We start from the raw sequence: 15,986 nt of genomic DNA, 5'->3' as shown, positions 1-15,986 counted from the left end.
TGCCACTGGGCATGAGAGAAATTACGGGATGATAACAGATTTTTTGCACGCATTATATGTAGCAACGAAGCATCATTCACCAACAGCGGTAACGTAAACTGGCATAATATGCAGTATTATGCAATGGAGAATGCACGATGGCTGCGACAAGTGGAACATCAGCAACCTTGGCGGGTTAATGTATCGTGCGGCAGTATGGGAGGAAGGATAATTGGCCCCCATTTTATCGATGGCAATCTAAATGGTGCAATGTATGCTGATGTCCTATGCAATGTTCTATCAATGTTACCACAAGATGTTTTGATTTCCCTAAATCATTTCAGGCAAATGCCAGGATGTTTCCTTTGAAAGGGCACGGCCGCTTTCCTTCACAATCCTTCCCTAACCCGAGCTTGCACTCCGTCTCTAATGACATCGTTGTTGATGGGACGTTAAACACCACCACCACCACCACCACCACCACCACCACATCAACAAGATGTTTCACTGCATGTACTTTCAACATGATGGATGTCCAGCACATAGCTCACATTTGGTTGAAGCGGTATTGAATAGCATATTTCATGACGGGTGGATTGGTCATCGAAGCACCATACCATGGCCTGCACGTTCACTGGATCTGACGCCCCCGGATTTCTTTCTGTGGGGAAAGGTGAAGGATATTTGCTATCGTGATCCACTGACCATGCCTGACAACATGCGTCAGCGCATTGTCAATGCATGTGCGAACATTACAGAAGGCAAACTACTCTCTGTTGAGAGGAATGTCGTTACACATATTGCCAAATGCATTGAGGTTGACGGACATAATTTAGAGCATGTATTGCATTAATGTGGTATTTACAGGTAATCATGCTGTAACAGCATGCGTTCTCAGAAATGATAAGTTCACAAAGGTACATGTATCACATTGGAACAACCGAAATAAAATGTTCAAACGTACCTATGTTTTGTATTTTAATTTAAAAAACCGACCTGTTACCAACTGTTTGTCTAAAATAGTGAGTCATGTGTTTGTGACTATTATAGTGTCATCTATCACAAAGCGAAAAAGTGCTCCAACTAATTCATATTTACGTTCTACATGAGTATGTAATAAAAAATGGGGGTTCCTATTTTAAAAAATGCAGTTGACATCTGTTTGACCTATGGCAGTACCGTCTAGTGGGCCAACCATAGTGCCATCTGGTTTCCCCCTTCAAGCTACACAAGTTTTGTTCTTTGTAGTTTTTTCGTTTGATGCTTATGTCATGAGGTATTTGGCCCAGACACATCAGCTACAGAAAGCATACAGCTGGTAAGGTGATATGTGTACCACCCCAGTAGCGATGACACAGGCACCCAGTGCCCAAGTTGAACAGCTTGTGGATGGGCTGATCGATTCTTCATCCATAGAAGATAGGACCCTTCCCCACCCTCAGCCAGTGTCTGCTGTGACCCGCAGGATGTTGGATTGAAGATCAGAAGTGGCCTCCAAGTCCAGATGGCTGTGGACTTGTAGCAGTAAACCCCAAGTTGGCAGATACTTCTTGAATTCACCAGAGCATGTGCAACTTAAGAGCTGTCTTCCATTGGTATCCATGATGCAGATGCGATGGTCTACTCTGAGGATGAGCTTGACGAGGATGGAGATTTTATAGCACGAAATGATGTGATCTCCCACATTAGAGACACATCTTCTCTTGTTTTCTGAGCCTATGAGCACTGTAGGCTACTCCAGCACTTCACTTCCAGGTTTCAGAGTGTTTTCTAATGTGAAGTTTGCACCCTGAAAGTTATTCTTATGATGTCTCTAGGTGACGTTACTACATGTAGCCTCATTAAGGCTGCTCCACTCTATTCTCAACATGCTGAATTAGTTGTTCTTGGCTTCTGTCTTACATAGTCTGATGAAATGATCTCGTTTGTTTGTACTTTTGGTCTCACATGTTGAAATTAGGTTATGACACTGTTGTGTAGCCAGCAGATGTGGCTGACTTAGTGACCTCTTTCCAACAAAATTTTATTCCTATGCTTGCTTGCTTACTTACTTTTCTATTGTGCAACAGTAGTTTCTTGCAGAAAGTGATAAAACAATGTTAAGTCAGAAAGATGTAGGTAACTAAATTATTTTACGGTTTAACAATAGCTCTCATTCTGTTCACATTGTTCAGACAAATTTACTAATAAATAAAGCAGCAGTGTGTTTCATTGTGTTCTTTGAATGTTGTCATCTGCTCATAATCTATCCCATCTAATATAATTCATACTATGTTACTTCAGGGAGTCCTTCTACACTAAAATATTACTAATTGAACTGATCTCATTTTCTTAGGTTCCAGCAACTAGAGAAGTTCTAGGGTCACTTCCAAATATTTTTAGTGCATTGTGTCTGAATGGACGTGGGTTGGAAGCATTTATGCAGTACCTGCCTTTTCCAAGACTGTTCAAAATACTTATATCACCAACATACTTAGGAGCAATGAAAAGGCGAAAAAGTTCTGATCCAGCGACAGATACGCCCTGTAATTTGGGGAATGCTATGGATGAGCTTATAAGACATCAACCAACTCTCAAAGCTCCAGCAATAACTGCAGTAACAAAGGTATTGTATTAATAATCGTGTTTCATGTTTAAATTCTACTCAGCATAAAATAGTGTTTTGTACTGATGTCTAATGATAAATTGCTTTAACTACTATAATTTAGTGGTTTATTTCAGAGGTAAAATTGCATGTTCATGAGTGAGATCTCATTCATAAAATGGCATAATGTGGTGGTGGTTTATAACCAGCAGATTTCTCTCCAGAAGGAATCTTTCATTATACAACAGAGTATGCACTGGAATGAGATTTTCACTCTGCAGCGGAGTGTGCGCTGATATGAAACTTCCTGGCAGATTAAAACTGTGTGCCCGACCGAGACTCGAACTCGGGACCTTTGCCTTTCGCGGGCAAGTGCTCTACCAACTGAGCTACCGAAGCACGACTCACGCCCGGTACTCACAGCTTTACTTCTGCCAGTATCCGTCTCCTACCTTCCAAACTTTACAGAAGCTCTTCTGCGAAACTTGCAGAACTAGCACTCCTGAAAGAAAGGATATTGCGGAGACATGGCTTAGCCACAGCCTGGGGGATGTTTCCAGAATGAGATTTTCACTCTGCAGAGTGAAAATCTCATTCTGGAAACATCCCCCAGGCTGTGGCTAAGCCATGTCTCCGCAATATCCTTTCTTTCAGGAGTGCTAGTTCTGCAAGTTTCGCAGAAGAGCTTCTGTAAAGTTTGGAAGGTAGGAGACGGATACTGGCAGAAGTAAAGCTGTGAGTACCGGGCGTGAGTCGTGCTTCGGTAGCTCAGTTGGTAGAGCACTTGCCCGCGAAAGGCAAAGGTCCCGAGTTCGAGTCTCGGTCGGGCACACAGTTTTAATCTGCCAGGAAGTTTCAGAGTATGCACTGTTTTGGAACTTCTTAGAAGATGGAAACTGTAGAGGAGCAGTACTCAAACTGCCATAGGCTGTGGTTGAGCTGTGTGTCTGCATATCCTTTATTCCAGGACTGCAAGAGCACAATGATTTGCAGGATAACTTCTATGAAGTTTGGTTACTAGGACAAAACTACTGTCTGAAGTGAAGCTGTGAGAACATCTAATAAATTGTTTCTGGGTAGCTCAGTCAGTAATACAATTGCCAATGAAAGGCAAGATTTCATGTTTTAAGTCCTGGTCCAGGGCACAGTTGTAAGCTGTTGAGTAGTTTTAAAGCAGAATGCTCAAATTACTAAATGGGGAATAAGACAGATATAGCCTGATTTTGGCATTTTGTTTGTTGGAATGTACTTATTCATATGACTCGCAGCCTAGCGACATTGTTCAGGAGGATCTTGCATGTTGAATGAATGTCTAGAGTTCATCTGTATACTGTGGGTGACTGTGATAAGTGCACGTAGAGTATATTTTCTTAGTGGGTGGTGGTGGTGGTGGTGGTGGTGGTGGTGGTGGTGGTGATTGTCATTTCGATAGAGAAGAAAGCCATTGAACCCAGGGGCCAACATTGCTGTATTACTGTGGCAAGGTGTCACCCAATAATACTGAGGCTGTTGGATAAGATTCGAATTTAACCTAGAATATTGCTCATGGTATCAGCATACAGTTAAGGTATATATTTTATTGAACCTCACACGAACTATGGACCTTGCCATTGGTGGGGAGGCTTGTGTGCCTCAGCGATACAGATAGCTGTACTGTAGGTGCAACCACAATTGAGGGATATCTGTTGAGAGGCCACACAAACAGACAAATGTGTGGTTCCTGAAGAGGGTCAGCAGTCTTTTCAGTAGTTGCAGGGGCAACAGTCTGGATGATTGACTGATCTGGCCTTGTAACAATAACCAAAACGGCCTTGCTGTGCTGGTACTGCGAATGGCTGAAAGAAAGGGGAAACTGCAGCTGTAATTTTTCCTGACGTCATGCAGCTTTATTGTAAGGTTAAATGATGAAGGCATCATCTTAGGTAAAATATTCCGGGGGTAAAATTGTCCCCCGTTTGGATCTCCAGGTGGGGACTACTTGGGAGGATCATTATCAGGAGAAAGAAAACTGGTGTTCTACAGATGGGAGTGTGGAATGACAGATCCCTTAATTGGGTGGGTAGATTAGAAAATTTAACTAGAGTAGTGGATAGATTAAAGCTAGATGTAATGGGAATTAGTGAAGTTCGGTGGCAGGAGGAACAAGACTTCTGGTTGGGTGAATGCAGGGTTATAAATACAAAATCAAATAGGGGTAATGCAGGAGTAGGTTTAATAATAAATAAAAAAATATTGTGGGTAAGCTACTACAAACAGCATAGTGAAAATATTATTGTGGCCAAGATAGATATGACGCCCACACCTACCACAGTAGTGAAAGTTCATATGCCAACTAGCTCTGCAGATGACGAAGAGATTGAAGAAATGTATGATGTGATAAAAGAAATTATTCAAATAGTGAAGCAAGATGAAAATTTAATGATAAAGGGGGACTGGAATTCAATGTTAGGAAAAGGAAGAGAAGGAATAGTAATAGGTGAATGTGGAATGGAGGTAAGAAATGAAGGAGGAAGCCGCCTGGTACAATTTTCACAGAGCATAACTTTAATCAAAGCTAGCACTTGGTTTAAGAATCATGAAAGAAGGTTGTATACATGGAAGAGGCTTGGACACTCTGGAAGGTTTCAGATAGATTATATAAAGGTAAGACAGATATTTAGGAAACTTATTTTAAATTGTGAGGTATTTCCAGGAGCTGATGCGGACTCTGATCACAATATGTTGGTTATGAACTGTAGATTAAAACTGAAGAAAATGCAAAAAGGTGGGAATTTAAGGAGATGGGACCTGGATAAACTGAAAGAACCAGAGGTTGTAGAGAGTTTCAAGGAAAGCATTAAAAAATTTGGGGGGGGGGGGGGAATACAGTAGAAGAAGAATAGTTAGCTCTGAGAGATGAAATAATGAAGGCAGCAGAGGATCAAGTAGGTAAAAAGACGAGGGCTAGTACAAATCATTGGGTAACAGAAGAGATACTGAATTTAATTGATGAAAGGATAAAATATAAAAATGCAGTAAATGAAGCAGGCAAAAAGGAATACAAACGTCTCAAAAATGAGATAAACAGGAAGTGCAAAACGGCTAAGCAGGGATGGCTAGAAGACAAATGTAAGGATATAGATGCATATATCACTAGCTGTAAGGTAGATAATGGCCACAGGAAAATTAGAGAGACCTTTTGAGAAAAGAGAACCACTCAGATGGAAAACCAGTTCTAAGCAAAGAAGGGAGAGCAGAAAGGTGGAAGGAGTATATAGAGGGTCTACACAAGGGTGGCATACTTGAGGGCAACGTTATGGAAATGGAAGTGGACATAGATGACGATGAAATGGGAGATATGATACTGCATGAAGAGTTTGACAGAGCACTGAAAGACCTGAGTTGAAACAAGGCCCCGGGAGTAGACAACATTCTGTTAGAACTACTTACAGCCTTGGGAGAGCCATCACTGACAAACCCCAACCATCTGGTGAGCAAGATGTATGAGACAGGCGAAACACCCTCAGACTTAAAGAAAAATATTATAATTCCAATCCCAAAGAAAGCAGGTGTGAAAATTACTGAACTATTAGTTTAATAAGTCACGGCTCAAAATACTAACACACATTCTTTACAGACAAATGTAAAAACTGGTAGAAGCCGATTTTGGGGAAGATCAGTTTCGACTCCATAGAAATGTTGGAACATGTGAAGCAATACTTACACTATCGATTGTCTTAGAACATAGGTTAAGGAAAGGCAAACCTATGTGTCTAGAATTTGTAGACTTACAGAAAGCTTTTGACAATGTTGACTGGAGCACACACTTTCAAATTCTGAAGGTGGCACAGGTCAAATACAGGGAGGAAAAGACTATTTATAATTTTACAGAAACCAGATGGCAGTTATGAGAGTCGAGGGGCATGAAAGGGAAGCAGAGGTTGGGAAGGAAGTGAGACAGTGTTGTAGCCTATCCCCGATACTATTCAGTCTGTATATTGAGCAAGCAGTAAAGGAAACAAAAGAAAAATTGGAGTATGAATTAAAATCCACCGAGAAGAAATAAAAACTTTGATGTTTGTCAATGACATTGTAATTCTGTCAGAGACAGCAAAGGAAGGAATGAAAAGGAAAGTTGCTACTCACCATATAGCAGAGATGCTGAATCACAAATAGGCAAACAAAAATACTGTCACAAATAAAACTTTCAGCTACTAAGGCCTTTATCAAAAATGTGCGTGCGCGCGCCCACACCCACACACACACTCACACTCACACTCACACTCACACTCACACACACACACACTCTCTCTCTCTCTCTCTCTCTCTCTCTCTCTCTCTCTCTCTCTCTCTCTCTCTCTCTCTCTCTCTCTCTCTCCCCCTCCCTCCCCCCCCCCCCCCTGCAGTTGTGTGTGTGTGCGAGTTGTATTAGTGCACGTACTGTGTGTGTGTGTGTGTGTGTGTGTGTGTGTGTGTGTGTGTGTGTGTTTTATTTATTTTTTTTAAATTATGAAGGCCTTACTGGCCGAAAGCTTAATTTGTGACTATCTTTGTGTTGCACCTATCTGCGGCTCAGCATCTCTGCTACGTGGTGAGTAACAAGTTTCCTTTTCATAATAGCATTAAATGATAGTCTTATAATACCAATACTTGAGTATATCTGTTTATGACTTGTCCACAGTAGTTAATAATACTGTAACAATATACCCACCACTCTCACAGTACCCTTCGTTAAAGACTGCTGGTTTTGAAGGGTTAGTCCTCCATCTTGCAGTAACTGTAATGAATGTCAGTATTGTTATTACATGTTTAAAGGTGAAATAAAGCCATAAGAAAACTTTCAGTCTCTCATTAAATGTCACAGAATTATTTACTAAACCAGAAAAAAATTCATGCAGTGAAAATGACTGAAGTTTTATTATAACAGATTACCAACCAGCATATGCACTTGACTTGCATTGTGTATCACTTTCCATTGCATGGTTATTAAAGCTGCCGTCAGAATATAAGGAAGTAATGACTTTATGAGGGTTTTTTTTCCACAGCACATTCATCCTGCCTTGCTTTCATTATTTCTTTGTTTTACAGAGCATTATTCCACTCGAATGAAGAAGTTAGCTTTATGGCATACCTTGTCAGTCATTAGACTTATACCAAATTGCATTTTTATTCTTCATAGACAGATACTCCTTAAAGTGGAGTGATAATTTGGAAGTTTTGGAACCCAATGGATGTAAATTTTGGTCATCTTCTACAGTGTAAAGAGGCAGAGGAGTTGATGGCATATCCATTAGTGAGGTAGGGGGGGGGGGGGGGGGGGGAGTTTCAAAATCCATGGGTTCCACAATGGCAGGCACTGGTGCAGGCTTACTGGCGGCCACTGCTGCAGCCAATGGGAGGACGGAATGTGAGGGGTGGGTGGCAACAGGGAAACACACTGGTGCAAGTGGGAGTCCACATCCAAAACAGCGTTGTGACGCGGCATACTGTCTGGCAGACCACCACACTGTGGCAGTGAGATCCCAACAGGGCATGGATGTAGCTGATTTGATGGATGGTCAGCTGCTCCCCACTGACATCCACCACAAACAACTGCTGACCTTTGTGGCCCACCACGACACATGGCAGCCACACCTGCTGCTGCCCAAAGGGCAGTCCTGAGAGGAAGACACAGCAGTCCACAGCGGTCCCTGGGATGCAACTCAGGGTAAAGCAAATCCAGGAGATACCATGACTTGCGCCCACACAAACATACTGCCAGACAGCAACCATCGACAAGGGAAACCGCAGACAGGGACTTCATTTGGGTCTTACATTTATGCATCAGGTGCTCCATCTCTTGAGTTGTTAGAAGCCAGGTGAAATGGTGGGGTACTCATATGCTGGATACCGCTGCAAATGCAAACCGTGGCAGTCATTGATGTTCTGCTGTGCAGACTCAATGCCATATGTACAGAAAATTTCAATGAAAACTTGCTGACCAAAAATGGGGCCAGTGAAATTGACGTGACCCTCTCCTGTGATGAGTGCTCTGGGATCAGCCAACGAGAGGACTGGTGCAGCGGTGCTCCCCGATTCTTTGCACATTCTGCACAAGAGGACATTCAATGTTTTGATCAATTGCCGGCCAGTAAACATGATGTCCTGCCAGTGCAATCACACAAATCATATCCCAGTGCATCGCATGCAGCAACTGGAGTATGTGAGGTTGCAATACCGGGGGAATGACCACACGACAGCATTTTTTCTTCATGGCAAGCCCGAGAATTTCTCTGGACAACACTTACCTGACCAAGTAGGAGAAAAAATGTACACCATGCCTGATCCCCACCCAAAGAGATGCACCGCAACCAACCCAACTGGATTGCTGAAACCATTTTTCAGAAAAACGGGTCAGCAGCCATGGCAGTCGTGACTTTATGTGCAGTCAGAAAGTCTGACAGGGTTTGCTGCAAGGCATTATATAATGCAACCACAAGAGCTACTTGTTGCTCAAATTGGTGTGTTTAGGGGTAATGAGTCATAACAATAGGTACTGAGGAGGAGTGCCCACTGCTGTAATCGGTGGGTAGTCCTGTCTGGCAGCTTGGAACTATGGCTTGTGGTCAGTGGTGAGGAGAAACCTTGTCCCATACAGGTAGACATGAAATTTATCAGCTGTAAGAATAATAGCTAGCGCCTCCTTTTCCACTTGTGAATAAGTACACTGTACAGCGGAACGAGTCTTTGATGGGTAAGCGATGGGCTGTTTGGTGCCATCTGTATTCCAATTGGGTAGGATGGTGTCAGTGCCACACTGGCATATGTCACAGGCCAGAGGTCAAAGTTTACATAGTAAAGGAAGCTAGACATGGAGCAGAGCACAAATGCTGCTCAAGAGATGAAAAGCCCATTGATAATCCAGACCATACAAACTTAACACTCTTTCGCAAAGCTGGATAAGAGGCTGGAAGGTGCATGTTGCAATATGAAATATTACACAAAAAGGATTGGAACGATGGTGCTGTCTGTGGGGCAAGACCAATAGCACATGACCCAAAAAATGCATCTTCAGGGAGAGAAGACTCAAACTTGGGGCCTTTGTCACATTCAAGTGCTCTGCTGGCAGAACTGAAACTGTGAGGATGGATTGTGAGTCTTACTTGGATAGCTCAATCAATAGAGCACTTGCCCACAAAAGGCAAAGGTCCCGAGTTTGAGTATCGGTCCGGCACACAGTTTCAATCTGCCACGAAGTTTCATATCGGTGCACACTCCACTGCAGAGTGAAAATCTCATTCTGCATTTCTCCTGTTTGCAAGAAAGACCATTCTCCGGAAGGTGTGGGGAAACTGACTGAAGGTTTCGTAAATGCTCCTCTTGAGTAGAACCTGTGACCCAGATGTCATCAAGGTAATTGATGCAACAAGAAATGTCCTGAGTTTACTGATCCAAATAACATTAGTAGACTTCTAGTGCAGACGAGATTCTAAAAGGCAAACAATTAAACTGGAAAACCCCAAGTGGGTCCTGAGGACCACAAAAGTCCAAGAAACCACAAGCATAGGAATGAGATGGCCCACTGACTCAATGATATAGGAAAGCAATACCCTGAAACTACCAACATGGCTCCTCAACCTTTACCTTCTCGCACATGTTAAAGAGAATGGGGTAGACCTGACAAAATTTGGGTGCTGCTGATGGCTTAAGAGTCACATCTGCAAGTGGATCATGAAAAAGAATGGATTGACACACTAAATGCACTTTAGCCAAAAACAGTAAACACATTCTGACAAGGTAAGTTGCTATTCCACAGTCTTATAATGTGCAGAGACGGAGAATTGCCCCCACAAGGGTATGTGCTGTTTACTATAAGGAGAAATCTGACTGAATGGCTGTTGCAACTCCAAGCACCCTAAGAGCCGGTATGTATCTAAATTAATTGGACTGACCGCTATTCCCATGTTTACCTTAAATGTGACTGGCCTCTCACCCACTACAATGATCAGCAAAATGTGCTGGGGTGGCAGCCCCAGAGTCCAGTGAAAACATCAGGACATCCATTGACTGACTTACAGCCTATTCACTGTCACAAACAGTGGATGTATCTGCCACCATACCCCACACATGGCCAGCATGTGCGGGCAGTCACAGGAGACATGCAACAAATAACGGTCGAAGGCAGGACCTCTGACTCGTCCAACAAGCAGGAGGAGAATGACACCAGGGACTTGAAAAACACTGCTGGTGTGAATTAAGATGCTGCAAGTGGCATGATCCCATTGAGCTCAACATGGGCGAGAATGGGCAATGAAACGACATCACTGCATCGGCATTGTCAACAGTCTCAACACACTGTGAATTGGTTGGTTACTGGTTAAGTGTGGTATCCTGCAGGGTGCAGATGGCTGTTTACCACACAAATCCAATTGAGCCTCTAGCCAATTATCCAGAAGTATGTATCTTGCCAGTGCTGTAAGCTCATGCAATACCACAATTTGGGCAATGTTGGGTAAAGAGAGACGTCGGACTATGTCACTGCTTTAGTCTCAACCCCTAGATTGGTAGCTAACCAGACTATCGTATTAGAAACTAGTGGGTTGGCATGAGACATAGCACACTTGGAACACACAAAATGACACTTGGGTTTGAAGTGTTGGAAATCGATGGTCCAGGCTGCATATGACTGACCAAGGCACTTGGGATACTGGTTAAACTAAAGCTATGCTACCACTACATGGGTTTGATGTCAGATATACCACATAAGCAACCAACAAAGCTCATCAAAGGGAAGTTTCTTGGGCTCAGTGAGGGACTTAAAATTTTAGGCAACTTTGTACATCCTTCACTGTTGGACAACAACAAGGCAGCTTTATCAACTGGATTCACAATATGTTGTAGCTGGCAGTGCAGCAAGAACCAGGGCAGGTAATTCTCTCACCTCTCCATCAACTCGTCAAAAGAGGCAAACAGTGTGAGGGAAGGTGGGGACAGTGCAGAAGCTGGAACAATGGAAGCCTGCCTCTCCACCAGCAAGGCAAGGGCATGAAGCAAATAAACATTCTGGGTTGTCAGCAGCCTGCTGCTACTGTAGCAACTATAGCTGCTCTTTCCGTAGGTGCAACTGTTACTGCCAACATTGTAGAAATGTAGGGACCATGGGGGCACAAGGGGAAAGGAGAAAGAAAATAGTTGAGCATCACATGCATAAGAAGTCCTTAGTTACCACTTTAGTATCTGCACAGGCATGACAACACGGCATCACTAAATGATTGGTGTGGATAGTTCACAGGCCGAAGGTGGCTCAATAATAGCCAGGGAACAGAACCCGTATGAGAGGGAAACAAACTCGCCATCTGAATTGATCTGTAAGGAAAGTGTGTGAACCCACATAGGGACAAACAAGGCAAGAACTCAGTGTTTGGATGGCTAATGGCTAAGCACTCTGCACAATACAGTCCATTGGTGGACAAACTCAGAGTAAGCACTGGCCCGCTTGACTTGCTGCCGCCTGCAAGTAAACACTTCTGCCAGCAGGTCTGCCCATACCATGTGTCACGTGTGCTTCTATGGCAGTTTTCCACATTATCCTGCTGCGCTACACGTGCCAGCTTGTCTGCTGCCATTGTGACATCTGCTGGTTGGTATACTAAACTCAGTCATTTCCAATAATGTGTTTCTGTTCGTGATCAGGGATTTGGAAATTATCTGGCCATGAAGGTTCAGTTTGTACAGCTTGTCATGCTGGGATTTATTAAAAAATTGTACAGTGTGCAGATTTGATGTTTGTATGATCATTTACTATATGATCTGTAGGGTTTTCCTTAAGCGTTTAATGAACCCAATTATGGTTAATTAATTTTTAATCACTGTTAATTACCCACAACAATATCTTAAGAGTTTGGTGTGCTATAATCACTGCTGCTCCCAGTATACCTAAACAAAAGCAGTCATTCATACATTCCTGTAATAGTCGGTGAGTGAAGTGGTACAGGGCTTGAGGCACTGGACTCTCCTTTAGGAGGAATAGACTTCAAACACTTTCTATCATCATCTTGATACAGACTTTTTTCAGTTTCCCTTAAGAGATTAGGGCACATATTAGTGATCCTGTTCCCTTCCACCCCATACCTTGGATTGACTTGGACTCTAATGAAATTGTCATTGACCCAACATTAAACTCCAAGCTTCCTTTCTTCCTTACACGCTTCTAATAAAATGCATTTCAGCAATCTCCTCTTGTTGAGCCATAGAGTATCCCATTTGCATTGCTTTGACTTGTTTAAGTTATAATTGATAATCGACTGATAGCAACCATGAGCAAGTAAATTTGTGAGGTTTACTAGGGCGAGGCAGGTAGTTAGTGGTTTGAGATGTATGCAGATGTTAATTTCAGTTTTTGAGAGTCCATGATACAGTGAAAAACAGTTGAGTGTTAAAATAGGTATGGCACTCCACAAAATGAATATTTTACATTTATTACATTTGGTTAATTTCCCTGCAATTTCATAAAGTTAAACGATGAGTATCACAGTACCCACACATTTATACTTGGGTTGTATTTATATTTCTCTCATGGATTACCTAAGCCATTTTCACAAATGGAATATCAAACACAACTGATTTTTTAAATTTTTTATTCAATTAGATAGTGCCAACACACAAAAAATTAATGTATTCTTGCAGCTTTTGGATGAATTGTATGATATTCACCAAGATCCAAGAAATTCTCTTTGGCGAGGGAATGTCCGTGCTGAAGTTCCTCAACCTTCTTCTGCAAGGCAGGGTGGGAGTAGCAGCAGTGATGAAGAGGATGAAGATGATGCTTCTACATTATCACATGCTCAACAGGAAGATGGTGCAGTGGGTGAAAGGATGAATGTTCCTCTTGTTGATTACATTATTAATGTGGTAAGTATTAGTAATTTGCATCGAAACAAATTGTTCAACATAGACTATTTCAATAACAGCTAGCGTTCTTGCATGTACTGCCCACAGCTCCATTTAAATAAATAAATAAATAAATAATAAACCGTTTATCTTATTCTTAACCTTTCATCTGCTTGACTAGCTTTATTCAACTTTGCTCCACCAGCTCTACCTCATTCTTCCTTGAACAGTAAATTGTGCATATACAACATAAAATTACACTTTCTTCATGTCATTTAGCAGTTGATGCCCTACATGAGTGTGTCTTTATATTTCAGATGAAATTTCTAGATTCAATTCTAACTAATAATTCAACAGATGATCACTGCCGTGAGTTCATCTCTCAGGGTGGTATTCCTCGCTTAATGAAAATACTGGAAATTTCTTACCTACCTCTTGACCACCCAGTCACATCTGCTGGACAAGCTGTAGCAACTGTCTGCAAATCAATTTTGGTAAATATCATGTATTATAAATGCTTTGCTATATTGTATAATTTCTGTTTATTACTTTGGTGATTGTATATTTACACTACAGAGAAAAATGTGTGTATTTACACTGCTGGGAAAAATGCAACACCATCAAAGGCTACATCATTTTATTGGCAAGTGAAGTGACAGGTAGTTCATCACTGAAAGAGATTATGACAACAAATTCAGACCAAATGAAACATGACACAGTGAAGGGTGCCCAAGCGATTACATCAGTGCCAACACAGCTGTGTATTCTTGCATGCAAACAATTTAATGCCAAATGGCATACTGCAATAGATTGTCCCTCGCCTTTTGCACCCCCTGTTGCAGTATGGCAATAGTTTTTGCAGACCCTAGGAAATGACCAAGTTTCTGCTTCATCATGTCCCATATGTACTCATTTGGTGAGGAGATTTGGTGGTCTTGCTGGCCAGGGCAGATTTTGTACATCATGAAGAGTGTGTTGCAGCAACTGTATGTGGACATGGACTGCCCTATTGACAAAGCACATCACCTTCCTGTCAAAGAAATTGGAATAAAATAGGGATAACAGCCTGCACATCGTATTGGTTACTGGTAATTCTACTTGTAGAAACATCAGATGTGACCATGAGTTGTCACTGATGTCTCCCCCCCCCCCCCCCCCCCCCTCAATCCACCATCCCCCATCCCCCATGAAGCCTGGGATGGGACATCTGTGTATTGAGTGAATGAGCTCTATGATACCGATCAGAGGCACACATGGTCTTAATCCTGCAAGCAGATGCTTTCAAATAATCTCTCATGACACAGCAGCTGTGACATGTGCCTGTATTTCATCCCTGGATGATGATCGGTGAGCCACTGCTGCTTGCACAATGCATCTATCTTGACATGCATTTGTACTAAGAGAATGTGCAGAATATTGTCTACAGCCGTGGAAATGTTTGACAGATCACTCTTGAAAACAAGGATACACAACAGATACATTGTGCTCTGTGTGCAGCAATCTGTCAGTACATTTATCCAGCTTCTCAAAGGACCATAATGTGACTGCCATTGAAATGGTTGGTGTTCAACAAGAGTACATACTCATCCATTGCACATGGTTGTATGGGGCAAAGAATATGTTACAGGGAGAAGTTCCCACCAGCAGAATTTAGAAAAGCTGATGTTTGCGGAGAAAAATTGAGATGCTGTGGACTGAGTGTCACTGAAGTCGAGCACACTGTGTTACATGACGGGTTTGGCAACTGTGTGGTCTAGCTTTCTGTTGGCTACTGTTAGGCAGCTTGTTAGTGGTCCTTCCCACGTATAATGCCCCACAGTGGTTGCAGCTAAGTTGGTATACCACATAACTTCTTTTACTGGTGGCCCTGCCTTTGGTGGGGTATGAAATGCCAGTGAAAGGATTGGAGATAGATGGTAATGAGAGAATGTATGGCACAGGTTTTGCACCTAGGTCTTTACCAAAGATGAGCCATGGGGCAAGGAGATGGGAGCAGACATGAAGCATGACAGATAAGGATACTGTGTAGGTTGGGTAGGTGGTGGGATAGGTGGGGAGGATATTTCTCATCCAGGACACGATAAGAGGTTTTCAAAACTTTGGCAGAGAACTTGATTCAGCTGCTTCAGTCCAGTGGTAGTGACTCAGTTGAGGGAGGGTAGGAGGGGGTCAGTGGTGACTGGAGAGACAAGGCATGGGAGATTCGTTTCTGGAAAAAGTGTGGAGGGTAATTCTGGTTTGTGAAGGCCTCAGCAAGACCCTAAATGTATTTGAAGAGAGGTTTTCTGTCACTGCATATACTTTGACCATGGATGGCTAGACTATATGTAAGGGCTTACTGGTGTGTAATGGGTGGGAGGTGTTGAAATGGAGGTACTATTCACCATTGATAGGTTTGATGTGGATGGAGGTACTGATGGCACCATCCATGAGATGGTAGACATTGAGGAAGGTGACTTAGGAATGGAATCGGGAAAAGGTGTTGAGATTCTACACGATTGTATGTAGAATATCCTCACACTCAGTCCAGATCATAAAGATGTCAGAAATGTATCAGAAACAGGTGCGGGCTGCG

At 42.5% G+C, this 15,986-nt stretch overlaps 1 protein-coding gene across 3 annotated transcripts in view; it reads left to right on the top strand.

The window, feature by feature from the left end:
* LOC126299422 (E3 ubiquitin-protein ligase HUWE1) overlaps positions 1–15,986 on the top strand; it is a 378,230-nt gene that overhangs the window by 123,470 nt on the left and 238,774 nt on the right. For all 3 annotated transcript variants that reach the window (XM_049991320.1, XM_049991321.1, XM_049991322.1), the window contains exons 11-13: positions 2,315–2,584; positions 13,208–13,432; positions 13,729–13,905. In XM_049991320.1, the coding sequence (XP_049847277.1) occupies positions 2,315–2,584; positions 13,208–13,432; positions 13,729–13,905 (672 nt within the window). The remainder of the gene's footprint in view (positions 1–2,314; positions 2,585–13,207; positions 13,433–13,728; positions 13,906–15,986) is intronic.

Source organism: Schistocerca gregaria, chromosome X, assembly GCF_023897955.1.
Source record: "Schistocerca gregaria isolate iqSchGreg1 chromosome X, iqSchGreg1.2, whole genome shotgun sequence".
NCBI classification, from domain to species: domain Eukaryota; kingdom Metazoa; phylum Arthropoda; class Insecta; order Orthoptera; family Acrididae; genus Schistocerca; species Schistocerca gregaria.
This window is presented reverse-complemented; position numbering and strand designations above follow the sequence as displayed.